We start from the raw sequence: 14,130 nt of genomic DNA on the forward strand, positions 1-14,130 counted from the left end.
CAAAAATATAATAACATCCGAAATGAACACTATAATTGTAATGAAAATTGAAATGAAGTAATTTATATCGAGTGGTCCAACGAAATGTATGCACCTTGCTTTTCTCCTTTTTTTTGTAACTTAATGCAAAAATGCTCGGACAGGTCAATTTTACTTTTGAAGGGGACACATTTTAGATGTATTTTTCTACCTGTGCCTTCAACCTCCTAGCGAGGGTGAGTAACAACCCTAAAATTTCAAATGGAAAGTGGTGTCGAGTGATATATCATTTGAAAGGGCACAAAATTCTCTTTCCAATGATACCTAATTTGTTGTATTTACTTGAATAGTTATAAAAAAAGCAAGAACATTTACTCGATATTTTTGGTGTAGTGATGAAAATGCGAAAAAAACGGCATTTTTATCACTACTACATTCCTCAATTTCTCTCGTGCGTTTTTTGGTTCAAATAACAACAGCAGATAAGTGTACAAAAAGAATTTAGGCAAACGTTCATTGATTCAGTTCGGTTGCTTTTGAAATTATTTCAACTTTACTGTAAAAATGGTTTATTTCAACGAGTTGAAATTGTTAAACTTTATTATCAACATAATAGTTGTGCTAGACTTACTGCTCGCCTTTTTAATAACAGTCATCCCGGGAAAAATGTGAATGATTCGTACCTTGCCAAGTTAGTCCAAAAGTTTGTCGATACCGGATCTGTCTGTAAAGTGAAACACCAGCCACGGAAACCTATCAGAAATGAAGCGGTGGAAGTCGCTGTTTTGGGACATGTTGAATGGGATCATACTCAAAGTACCCGTCAGCTTGCTGCAGCCTCAGGTGTCTCCCGTTCGTCCATAATACGGATATTGAAAGCCTATAAATTTCATCCGTACAAAATTAAATTAGTACAGGAACTCAATGAAGATGATCCTGATAGAAGGCTGCAATTTTGTGAACAACTGAGCCAGCTACTAATTGATGATCCGCATCTATCATTCAACACGTGCTTTTCCGAAGATCTTCGCCAACAAATTACAGCAGAGTGCAGAAGTATATCACCTGATATGCTACAGAATGTAAGGAATAGATTTGAACAAAATCTGTATTATTGTATGGAAGCAAATGGGTCACATTTTCAGCACTTGCTGAAGTAGGATTCTACTAAGTCAATCACACATTTCATAGTACTGGGTTGTAGTTGTTTTTCTTCATAATACCTACATGTTTGAGTGAAATAAAACAAATTAGGTATCATTGGAAAGATAATTTTGTGCCCTTTCAAATGATATATCACTCGACCCCACTTTCCATTTAAGGTTTTTACTCACCCTCGCTAGGGGGTTGAAGGCACAGGTAGAAAAATACATCTAAAATGTGTCCCCTCAAAAGCAAAATTGACCTGTCCGAGCATTTTTGCGTTAAGTTACAAAAAAAGGAGAAAAGCAAGGTGCATACTTTTCGTTGGACCACTCTGTATAGGTACCCAAAAAAATTATTGGCGCAATAAATATTCGAATTGGAGTCCTTCCATTTCGAGACATTTTTAAATTCGGTTTTTCATAATATTTATTGCCCTTAATACACTTATTTGCTGCATTGTTGCGAAATCATTCAAAATCCTCAATCTTGAGTCTTCCACATTTTCTATCTCTCTACCAGCGTAAATCTTATTTTTCAATGTCCCCCATAGAAAATAGTCCAAAATAGTAAGATCTGGTGATCCTGCAGACCATCTTATTGTCCCATAATTTGTCTCGAAATGGGAGGACTCCAATTCGAACATTTATTGCACAATTCATTTTTTTGTGTATATAAATTACTTGCTTCATTTCAATTTTCATTATAATTATAGTGTTCGTTTCGGATGTTATTATTGCTACCATTTTTGTTTCTGCTCATCAAAACACATATAATATATTTTTGTTGTAGATATGTTTCAGATAATCATAAAAGGTTTTTATACTCGAAGTTCATTGTAGAAAACGCTCAGAGCAATGGAAAAAATATGAATAGGTATTTAAAAATGAAAAAAACTCTCGAAAAACTCTACGGTACATAGGGAGACGTGAAAGTTGCTATTGTGTTTTTATTCAACTCAGTCAACCAATTTCCAGGGCCGTAATTTAAAAGGGAATAATTCACACAATTATAATCGAATATTACCGAAATCACGAAATATAAAATTTAATTTAATTTTCCAGTATGAAGTGAGTGTCTACGATCCAAAAACTACAACAAAAACTACAGGTCCGTATTTAAAAACTCAAATATGGGGGTGGTCCAAGTCAGATGACACCCTGTATAAAAGATTCATGGATATATTCTGAGAGCCCACATCAAGTGCCAATAGCAAAATGTGGACATATTTTCAATATGTCTGCGAATAAAGAAGATATAGGCAAAAAAATAATTTGGGATTTTTTGGTTTTTCCTGTATATCTCCAGAACCAAAAGAGCTACATTCGATTTCTTTACATCATTGAATAGGTCTCTAAAATACGCAACTTTGCCTCAATTTAACCGACACTCGATCTCTCATCGTTTACGAGATTCCCATGTACAGAAACAAATTTGAATAGCCAGGCAAAAAATTTAAATTTGAAAAAATGAATAGCATCAATGTATGGAGTACTAAATTCTCTATTGATCAGTATATAGCACAACACAATCGAATGAAACACAAACGGTAGAAGCAGACTCAAATGTTAACGACTTAATGGACCTATGTTCTAGAACAGATAATGATGCTGAAACTTGGTTTACTTCAAATTATCTCAAACTAAACAGGGATACGACACAGAAAATTATAATATCATCAAATAGACAACTAACGAAAAAGCACCATGTAGATTTATTAGGGTTTAAGATTGATGACATGTTAAATTGGGAAGCACATGTTGCTGGTCTGTGCAAAAAACTTCCTACACAACTGTTCCTACTAATACGGCTGAAAATGTGTCTTAGTCAAAGTATGGTATAACAGACATACTTTTTTTTCTTTTTAACAGCCACCTAACATATGGCATACTTTAATGCAAAAAAAGCAATCCGGATCATAGCCAATGTTTCTTACAGAGAACAAACACTGTCGTCCTCTATTTCAAAAACTCAAAATTCTACCCTCAACTTAAATTTATACAGTAAAATACCAACAAACTTTACCGGTTTGAGTTATAACCGTTTCAAGGCTAGAGTTAAGCACTCACTATTAAGGCACTGTTTCTACTCCATTGACGAATATTTGAATTGTGAGACATTTATCTTTTAATATGTTAAATGTGTATTTATTTTTTATTTCCGAAAATAACTATTTTAGATGTAATCAGCGTGTATAGCCACAACTATTGTTCAATTATTGTTATTCTTGTTTGTCAGTTTGACGTGTCCCTATTTGTACATTGTACATGGAGCTACAAAAGCACATGACATTAAAGCGGACAAAAATTTTGAAACAACCAAATAGTTGAGAACTCTGTGTGGAAAGAGGAACGAGAGGATGGCAGAAAACTTGAATATCTATATAATTTGATAACTTTAAAATGCGTTCAATGATTTATTTGCGACAAATGTATTGGTTTCGTTTTTCATCTGCAAAACCTATGCACGAAACATATTTAAAAAACATATTTAGGGTAACATTTCATAAAAATATATGATTACATCATTTTTACATGTGAATCATTTGGTATGAAGTTATTTAAAAAAATTTGTAGACATGATATTGCACATCAACCTTTTCAAGAGTCTTTCAAAACCAATACACATGAAACTAATTCATTGCAGTTGAAAACAGTTTCTTCACACTTAATTGGATCACATTTACAGAAATTCTCCTACTAACCTTGACCATCAATCATATAGGAAATCATCATAATTTGGTCAGTAGCTGAATCTGGGAACTTCAACGGTAATTTTGTAGTTTCAATATCGAAAGCTAGTACAATAGGTTCAGGACGTTCAATAATGTCACTCCTCAGTGAAATTGTTGGTGGATCATCCCTTCCTCTGCACTTTACTGTGTACCAAGACCCACAAAATAATCTGAGATCTATTGATACTCTCACATGATAAGGCACATCATATTCTCTAAAATATTAAAATTTTCAAGATGAATATTTTTCATATGACATAACAAACCTGATGTCCATAATATTTTCCATCTGATCTGTATTTCCTTTATTAAAATGACTGACTTCATTCGTATTGTTGCCCAAGGTACTCGTTAACATTTCTGTATAATAAGCATTGTCGTTCTGTTTCAGCCTATTTTTTCTAACAACTTTCAGTATTTCCTTGCGGACTTTTATCATATCTGTTTGGTTGAAAAAGGATAGCTTTATATATTTCTGTTTCAAACCAATCAAGTGATTTGGCTAAAAATAAAAAAAAGATGAATATAAAAAAGTAGTAAAACTGGAATGAATCTAACAAAATTACTTTTATTAGACACAAAAACTGTGAAAACACAACGCTTAAGGCACGTTCAAGCAATCAGGTTGGTATCTTCCTCTTGAAGATGATCACTTGGTGATTGAAACACGTGTCGAGGTGTTGAAATAACGGTTTGGTGTTGGGAAAAAACTCCAGTAATATTCATTACTACACCAAAGGTTCCAAACAGTGCATCACAAGTTGATGAAGAAAGTTAATAAATGCTTGGAAGTTAACGGAAATGTATTGGAATATATTTTGCATATAGTTTTTATATTTTTGCTTATTTATGAAACATTTAATAAAAACCATGATGGCAAATTAATAGCTCTAATAAACTTTCTGGAACTGTTGGAAATGAAGATTTCGTAACCTGTAGTTTTATGGTGGACATTCACATATTTTATTTTTAAGACAAACATACGATTTCTCCCACTGGCCATGATTCAGTCCGGTAGCTGTACTGTTAAAGTGAATGAACCTAAATTAAATGTATGATTTGTTTTTGGTACAATGAAAGTACTTCAAAACAAACACTGCTCCCAAACATCAGAAGTGCAACACTCTTTTTCACACGCTTTCATCAGCCAAGTAGTCTACTTCTGAAGAAGCCAACTTGGTTGGTAAAACACGCGTCGAGAAGAGTATCGCAGTTCCGGCGTTTGGGAGCACAGGTTCCAGTTCTCATTTTCATAAAGGTACTTCTGGACTTCTTGAAGTTTCTAATAACCTGAAAACACTAAATCTTGGCAGAAAATTACAAAAACCGATGAGGGCCCCATCCCCAACTTTTATTACTTTTTTTATAAAATATGTTCTCATTAAAGTGATGTAACTGTTTCGTTGAAATCGAGTGGAACTTACGATCATCTTCTAGTGATCCCAAACTTGTATGGAGATTAATGTTTTTCACAGTTCTGGTGAGTGGAAGAATAATCTTGTCAGAAATAAAAAGAATGATTATACATGAAAATAAATAAGTACTAAATCTAAGTCTTCTTTTGTAATTATCTCCATTTCCGCTATTGTGCCAGCATATTTTTTTGACAAAAACTGCATTACTTCTTGCAACAACTCTCTCTTGGTTAGAACATAAAAATAAGGCATAAATGGATAAGCAATTTTGAACCGTGTTCCATCTTCTTCCATAAAGTAATAATCCACAGCAGAACACAATTTTTTGTCTTCGTCAACTATTTCAGTCTACAAATAACATTTGAATTAATTAATAAAATGCTTTAGAACTTAAGATTTGGGAATTAGTATAATACCGAATGCATGTTCAAAAGAAAGCCAGTCCGTTCTTGATGGTCCTTGAGGCGTTCAAAACCATATTTGAGGTCTATATTTTCATTTTCGATAACCTGTCTCAATCGAAATTCGGAACTTTCCTCTCTGAAATAATAATACTCTGTAGATACCCTTAAACACATTGATCATTTTTTATTCAGATAAAGACACCCATTGGGGAGACACATACTCTGCAGTGAATTACATAAGAGTGGGAAGAGGAAAGTGGTACTAAGGATTGTTAATGAAGAGGTGAACTAGATGCTGAGCCAATTTTGAGACACTTTCTTCATTTCTTATAATCCTTGTTTAAAAGTTGAGACTGGATATGACCAAATTAATTGCTAGAAAATTGCTGAAAGTGGAGTGCAAATATGCTCTAGAATCATTTACTTTCCCAGGACATTTCATATTTTTCAGAGTTGTCAACAAGTCAAACATATACATATGTGTAGTACTACACTTAAATATATAGATCCTATCATTATTCATGTTACTAGGTGGTATAAAAAATTTGGAGTCATTGTGTCAAATTTAGAACCATAGTTTAGGTTATGGTAAGAAGTATTTGAAAAAAAATTAAACTGGTTGATCTTCATCCAAAATTTAAGTTCTATCAACACTGAAGAGAATACTTATATACTTTGGTTTGAATGTGATTGACAAACTGAATGGTGAACGTTTCATGTTCGGACTTCCATTGTCAAAAGTGTTAACATATTTGAAATAAAGATGAATATATATAGGATCTTTCATTAAGTGCTTCCTATCTGTAAATTTAAATAAAACAAAGTGCGTGTGAGATATCATCGAAAGTTTTTATTCTTTGAAAGACCAATTGATGCCATTATGTGTGGAATATAACATCTTTCAAATGTCTATAACGGCTTCTCTGGATGGAGAGCATCCGAAACATTTAATTTTCCATGACTCTGGCGCATAAATCAGGCTGAATTTGACCGATGCATGGCATGGGTTATGTTGGCTATGAGGACCGCTGTGATTTGTGGCTTGTTCACATACACCTACGACACAAGAAAACCCCATAATGAAAAGTCTAACGGGGTCTAACGATCTCGGTGGCCAGTTCACATCACCTTCATGTGAGATGACCATGCCCTCAAATTGCTCGTGCAAAATATCCAATGTGGCATGAGCTGTATGGCATGTTCAGGAGATGAAGAAAACTAATTGCTAACTCTAAAACTGGTATCTATTTATATCTAACAGTACACTTTCACTTGAATTTTCTGATACACATCAATGATTTCGAGAGGAAATTTTCTCGTGAAAGTTTCCGAAAATTTGGAGAAAAGTATTTTATTTCTTGTGATTCAAAATAGTGCTTACTTTGTAAGCTTTCAACAAACGAAAAAAAAATGTGAGCGAACCACTGCCAAGTTAAAGTTACCAGTAATTGACACTTGACATATAATTTACACCCATGAGCTTATCAGCCAAAATAAAGAAAAGATTCGCATTCGATTACAATTTCCATACTTTTCTATTTTCCCACGCCATTTGTCAACATTGGCTCAATTCTTGTTCTGCAAAGTGACACCATTTCCATTTCATGAAGTGATTTGTCTAGAGACAAGTTGTGCAAACTTATAACAGAATTGATGATAAGTGTTACTCGAAAAAATTTAGAATTCTTTTTTATTTATTACGATAGTTTTTGTATTGGGATCATTAAGAAAGATTAATGATTCTTCACTATATCAAGATGAGCCATAGGACAAATGAATGAATGAATGAATGAAAGTTTATTGACTACTTTACATTACATAATGTTTGTAGTAAGTCCAAATAATATCTAAAAAGATTACAACACATAGAGAAACAAAATAAGATAAAATAAAATTTTAAAATATAGTACACTACTACTAGCTATTGTAAAATGTCGCAGTGGCGAGTGCATTCCATAGAAATACACTAGCGATGTCGAAAATGCTCCATGAAATCACTGACAGAATAAAAACAATTAGTTAGTAAAAATTCTTTTAAGCGCTTCTTGAATTTATTGTTTGATAGGATTTTGTATTCCTGCGGTAACAGGTTGTAAAGATTATAATTTAGAGAGTTTTTCTGTGATATGGTTAAGCGAAAACGATCAGTACGAATATTGCCTGCAGCTCTGGTATAATGATTGTGAATATCGGATTGTTTGCGCAGACACATTCGATTTTTGTGGATCTCGAGCAGAACCGAGAAAATGAATAATGAAGGCAAAGGCAATATGCGTAATTGTGTAAAAAGGGGCTGGCAGTGATAACGAAAACTCACATTGGCAAGTATCCTGATTGCTTTTTTTTGAAGTCGGAAAATATCTACAGCACTAGAGGCGTTCCCCCAGAGTACAATCCCATAAGTAATGACAGAGTGAAATAATGAAAAATATACATTTTTGAGTGTTGGAAAACTTGTAATTGACTTCAGTGGACGGAGCAAAAAAATTGAGCTGGCCAATTTACCTCGTAGGTCATCCGTATGATTTTGCCAAGATAATTTACTATCTATGTTTATGCCTAACAATTTCACACTGTTATCACTCGACATAGTGCTAGACAAACAAAAGGTGAGATTATTTGTTTTTTCATTATTCAGTTTTGGTTTATTTAATGAAAACCACGTTTCAGCACTTGAGAGTGAAATTTTTACAGACTGTTGCAAATCTGGCAAGGTGTCACCTGAAAAAATGAGCGTAGTATCGTCAGCAAATAAAACTGACTTATAGGGATGTAAAAAATTAGGTAGATCATTGATGTAAATGATGAACAATAGAGGGCCGAGGACTGAGCCCTGGGGCACTCCATGTTTGATAGGTTTATAATTAGATGTACAGCTGTTATATGTGACAGCTTGTAAACGATTTGTTAAATATGAGGCAATGAGCGGTAAAGCTACACCTCTTATTCCATAGAACTGCAGCTTATCCTGAAGAATAGAGTGAGAGATGCAATCAAACGCCTTAGATAGGTCGCAGAGTGTGATGGCGGTTATCTTGCCCTCCTCAAGGCCCTCGACCACATCACTCACCACCTTGAGAACAGCTTGCGATGTTGATCTCTATCTTCTGAATCCGAATTCTGAGTGGGTAAAAAACCTGTTTTGTTCAAAATAGTTGTATAAACGCTGTTTCAGGAGAGTCTCGATTATTTTACTGAAGAAGAGATGATAGTTATTGGTCGATAATTATTCGTATCCGAAAGGTTCCCTTTTTTATGAAGAGATAAGACTTTTTATATTTTGAAAGCATCCAGGTAGATACCGGACAAGAAAATCAGATTTATGAGGGAGGTGATATGCTTTACAATTATATCAGCTACTTCCTTGATGACGAAGCTGTTCAGTTCGTAAGAATCCAAGCAACCTGAGTTGTTTAGACTATTTATGGTAGTTAGGACTTCATGTTCTGTGACCGGAGATAGAAAGAATGAACTGATTGGGGTAGGGAAATTACGATAGTTTAAGAGTACCGTGTCCGACGTTGCAGGAATTGACTTTATTATGTTTGCGGCAATTTCAACAAAAAATTCATTGAAAGTCTCAGCAGACAAGGAGTCATCTTGGAGGTTGCTTGCATTTTTATTTTTATTTCTTTCGAAATTTACAATTTTCCATGACGCTTTACACTTATTCTTAGCTGACGAAATGAAATTGTCATAAGCTAATCTTTTGCTGTTTTTTAATTGTTTATTATAATCTTTCTTGAAACTCCTGAAGACAGCAATGTCGACAGGTTTTTTGCTGACCTCTGAAATAGCTTTGAGAGTGGAGAGTTTGTCTCTTTTTTCCCTCAAAGAATCATCAAACCAATTTACTGGAGATTTCCTAACTTTTTCACAGCATTTTTTCAGAGGAAAAATATCAACGATCAGCTGTCTGAAGGTGTTTGTTATAAAATGAGATAAGTAGTTGACATCTCGATTAGCTTCAAAAATAGACCAGTCCATATTTAAGACTAAGCTAATATCATGCAAGGGGTGCCCCAAGGGTCAATTCTTGGACCCCTACTCTTCTTATTATATGTGAATGAAATGTCTCATGCATTGAAACTTGGTAGTATATATCAGTTTGCTGATGACACATCGGTTGTTGTTATAGGAAATAATATGTTGGAGCTCTCAACAAAAGCTTCAACTGTCGCACAAAGCATGAGAATGTGGTGTGAAGGAAACACGCTTAAGTTGAATGTTGGAAAAACGGGACTAATAACATTCAGTAAAAGAAATAACTTTGAAGAATCCCCACTTGTGAAACTTAACTGAAAATCGATTCCAATATCAGATCATATAAAATTCCTGGGCGTTACACTAGATCCAACCCTCAGCTGGGATTCACACATAAACATCTTGAATAGTAGGCTGAACTCCATCTGTGGAGTTATACGATATCTACAGGACCAAGTATCAGTCAGCTGTTTGCGAACATATTACTATGCTCATGTTCAGTCAATTATTTCCTATGGAATCATATTTTGGGGCTCTTCATCAAGCTCACGAAGAATATTCATAACACAAAAGAAAATTATGAGATGTATATTAGGATTGAGTCGTAATACTTCATGTAGGACAAACTTTCTAAACTAGACATCTTGACAGTGCCTTCACTGTATTTTGACTTCCTTTTTTAACCTGTACCTGACGTTTGCTGTGTCCTGTGATGATCGTTTTGCAATAAAAGCATTATTATTATTATAAATACTACTGTAGGTATCAAGGTAAGAAAGTTTGGCCAGAATCAATTTATTCAAGAAGTCATCATTCAGCATTGTATAATTTAATCTATGAGAATACACGTCCGTTTGAAGCACGAATTTTAACATCAGAACCCAATACTCTGACAACAAATTTTCAAAATTGGAATTCATTTTTTTAAAAAGTTCCCACGTTGCATCTTATACACTGTTTTGAAAAATTTTTGATAACCCCAAAAAATATTGTAAGGGCGCCCTTGATCTGACACTGAATATCATTTTCAAAATATTTTGGAAGGAGAATGGAAACATAATTTACCTATTAACAGAAAAATCGCCAGTAGTTGTTTCAGACTTTTCAGCTTTTTCGGCTCTATATTTACCCGTATTTTGAAACACCATTTTTGAGCACGTTATACAAGACACTTGAATATTATTTTTCAAAAGTTATAAAATCAATTATAGCCATAAACAATAAACTGAGAATATAACCGTACATAACCTATACTTTCCTTTGAATGAAATAATCCCGCCTTTATAAATAAAATTTGGTTTCATTTTTTTTTTATTATATTATTGGTACCTATTCATTTGATGTGTTGGCCACATTCGAAGTAACCATTGTCGCAAGGTGGCGGTGCAAACCTCTCAAGGATGTTAAATTGTCGTCGACAGAGTTGTTATGGTGTTGTTGTTACTTCCAAGTGAATGTATTCAATTATAATACATTTTCATTTGTTTTGTCATTACCTGTCATTTGAATTTGATTATGATTCATTATTATTACTCTTTTTACCTTGATCTTTTCTGAAAATATTTTATTTTGTATCGATTTGCAATATTCAGATACCGATGTTAATGTGCTTTCCTCCAGTTGTGACCAAATTGCGAAACCCTCCTTCGCACGAGGTGGAATTATTGATGAATCGCTGGACATCGGAAACCACATTCTGAATTTAAGAGAATGTAGATAATTTTTCTATGAGCATTTCCAATACGAAAAGCTTTGCCTGAATAACCAGGAACATTTTCTCCTTCTTACAAGCAATCGTGAGTCATAGAAGTGTTGGAATAGTCAGGAGGCCAAGATGACGAAGGTTCCAATGACCAAGTAGGGCCCGCCCACCGAAAAGAGTTGTGAAGAAGTTCAGAGGGGAAAACCCCTATTGAAGCGCAATCTGCTGGATTATTTCATCCTTTCCAGATTTCTCACATCCTTACAGGTCGCTAGGAATTTTAGCAGGTCGGGCTTTCCAGAAAGGAATATCTATCCCCATCTTTCGCACCGAAAAAAATTTCACATTTCTCATAAAATCACTACATTGTATAAAAGTCGCTTCCCGCTGTCTGTCCCTATGTATGCTTTAAAACTACGCAACGGATTTTTATGCGGGTTTTTTAATAGATCGAGAGAATAAAGAGGAAGGTTTATATGTATATAACATGCATAATATAGTAGATATAAAGTAGAGAAATACTGATAATTTCAGAGGTTTCTGATGTGGTGTCGTAAATAAACCCTTTTTGCGGTTACATTGCAAACGCTGGCTGAACCCTACGCGATAGATCAAAATAATTTACTACAGTATTGAACACCTCAAAAAGGTTTACAAAAATGTCCGCGATAATGGTATATATCTACCTCTCAGGGATAACCCACAATAAGCATTTTTAATTCTCTACTTTTATATACGAAGCGATTTTAAGCAATACAGAATTAATCCTCAGCCAATTAAGTACCTTAAATACATTGTGCATTTAATATAGATCAATATGGTCCTTTACAGCATGTAATTCAATTGAATATTTTCGAAGATATTACAGATTCAAATGCAGGGACATAGCGGTTGCAGCGTTGGGGCCGGCGGCGCGTGCCTATAAATAGCGCTTCGAAGGCCAGATCAGGAAGTAAAAGCACCTAGAGACTGACTTTCGAACAAAAAAGGTCAGATGTCAATCTTGCTGAAGTGCCCGTCAGTAAGTTGAGGACTGCTCCGGAGGAGCGGGGGTGGATAAACGAGATGGGATGTTCTGCACGCAGATTTCACCTCAGAGCACTCGACCCAATAGGCGGACGCATAGGTGGGGTGGGGCGCTTCGCCCTATAGCACTTTATGATTAGCAGCGATTGCACGCGTTTATATGTACAATTAGTATCAGCATTGCACCCGTGCGGAACCGGGGCGGCTCGCTATAAATCATGCATGTTGACAGAAATTCTTGCAGGTCAGACTTCCCAGATGAGAAAGTCTACTAGATTAATCATTTTCAAGATTCATATCTGAAAGACCGGAACTGCAAGAATTTCAGCCGACTTGAAAGGTTTATTTTCAATCTCATAAAAATCTTAATTTTTTTCCAACCCGATGGATAGGATTGGACCTTTATTGTGGAAAATAAATAACTCGGTTTTAGATTCTTATCTGGGAGGCCCAACCTGCAATGATTTCTGGCTATCTGCAAAGTTTATTTTCAATTTTGCGCAATGTAAAATTTTTCATGATTAACCTGGTCGAGAATCTCATCTGCGAAGCCTGACCTACAAGAATTTTTGCCGACCTGCCATACACGAACGAGGGGATTGAAAACTTTTCGAAAATATTAAATCTGGTCGAAATTCATTTCTGGGGGTTGGAATTTTTTTTACCGGAAACATCAATTATTTAGACAAAAATCATCTTCGTATCACTTTTGACTATTTCTCCTGGACTATTGTTTTCTTGGTCCTTTATTTTTATGCTTGAAACTTGTTTTGGCGAATAAAAATGGCAACGTGACAGCCATCTTGATTTTGGACAGGTTGGAGCTTGGCTCCCTTACCCTTTTGACTGATGTTTGTCAGAGGGTCAAATGGGTCATAACTGATGGAGGTGATGATGAGATGACGGCATGAGTGTCCTCAGACATCAGTGCTGCCCTTCGCGGTGTATCCCTACCTGGCTGGGGTGGGATGGATAAAAAGATTGTTCATCTTTTAACGGACTTAGGTAGATAGGTAGGTCTAAAGTGAGTGGGTCTATTCGACCCTCCACTGCAACCCATAAGAGTTTATTGCGGCTCACACCTATTCACACTCGGCCAAATAATAAACCCAGCTTCTTAACGAAGCAGATTAGTTTGTATGGTGAGTGGTTTTTCAGGTCAGATATTGAGAGTACGGATCTGCCGAACTCAGAGAAGCTGATTCGGTCCCCAGCGGGGCAGGCACAAAGTATATGCTCTGCAGTTTCATCATTTTCCAGACAGAGGCAACACACACTCTGTCTTCCGTCAGTCCAAGTCTCTGCATGTGATGATTCAAATGACGGTGACCTGTAAGAAGGCCTGTTAGACATCGTAGTTCATCCCAACTGTAGTCCAACAACTGTTTGGAATCAATCTTCTAAGAGTGAATAAACGCCTTGGAGTGAGGCAATCCTGGAAGATTCTGCCAGAAGTCCATAAATCTTTTTGCCATCCAGGTGTTCAATGTTGGTTTGGCAAAGCCCAAAGCGATGCCAATGACAGGTTCTGGTCCAATGAAGCCGCTTGCTGCACCCTCCTTTGCAAGAGAGTCAGCAGTTTCATTGCCTTCCAGGCCAGTATGGCCAGAAATCCAGATCAGAGACAATCTGTTAAGTCTTCCTATCGAGGAGAGTCTTTTTTTGGCAGTTTGCTACCAATTTAGACGTTGCTCGGTAAGAGCCAAGAACTTCCAAAACCGCTTGACTGTCCTAGAATATTTT

At 35.5% G+C, this 14,130-nt stretch overlaps 1 protein-coding gene across 1 annotated transcript in view; it reads right to left on the reverse strand.

The window, feature by feature from the left end:
• The window catches only part of DNApol-epsilon255 (DNA polymerase epsilon catalytic subunit 1), a 49,812-nt gene extending 38,888 nt beyond the window's left edge, over positions 1 to 10,924 (reverse strand). Inside the window, exons 1-5 of the mRNA XM_023158925.2 lie at positions 10,725 to 10,924; positions 5,688 to 5,811; positions 5,401 to 5,619; positions 4,123 to 4,358; positions 3,827 to 4,071 (exon numbers count right to left, since the gene is read on the reverse strand). Coding sequence (XP_023014693.2) covers positions 3,827 to 4,071; positions 4,123 to 4,358; positions 5,401 to 5,619; positions 5,688 to 5,811; positions 10,725 to 10,807 — 907 coding nt within the window. The 5' untranslated portion in view covers positions 10,808 to 10,924. The remainder of the gene's footprint in view (positions 1 to 3,826; positions 4,072 to 4,122; positions 4,359 to 5,400; positions 5,620 to 5,687; positions 5,812 to 10,724) is intronic.
• Between the last annotated feature and the right edge of the window lie 3,206 nt (positions 10,925 to 14,130).

Source organism: Leptinotarsa decemlineata, unplaced genomic scaffold, assembly GCF_025532065.1.
Source record: "Leptinotarsa decemlineata unplaced genomic scaffold, Ldec_3_MD MMD2_tig00026299_RagTag_RagTag, whole genome shotgun sequence".
NCBI classification, from domain to species: domain Eukaryota; kingdom Metazoa; phylum Arthropoda; class Insecta; order Coleoptera; family Chrysomelidae; genus Leptinotarsa; species Leptinotarsa decemlineata.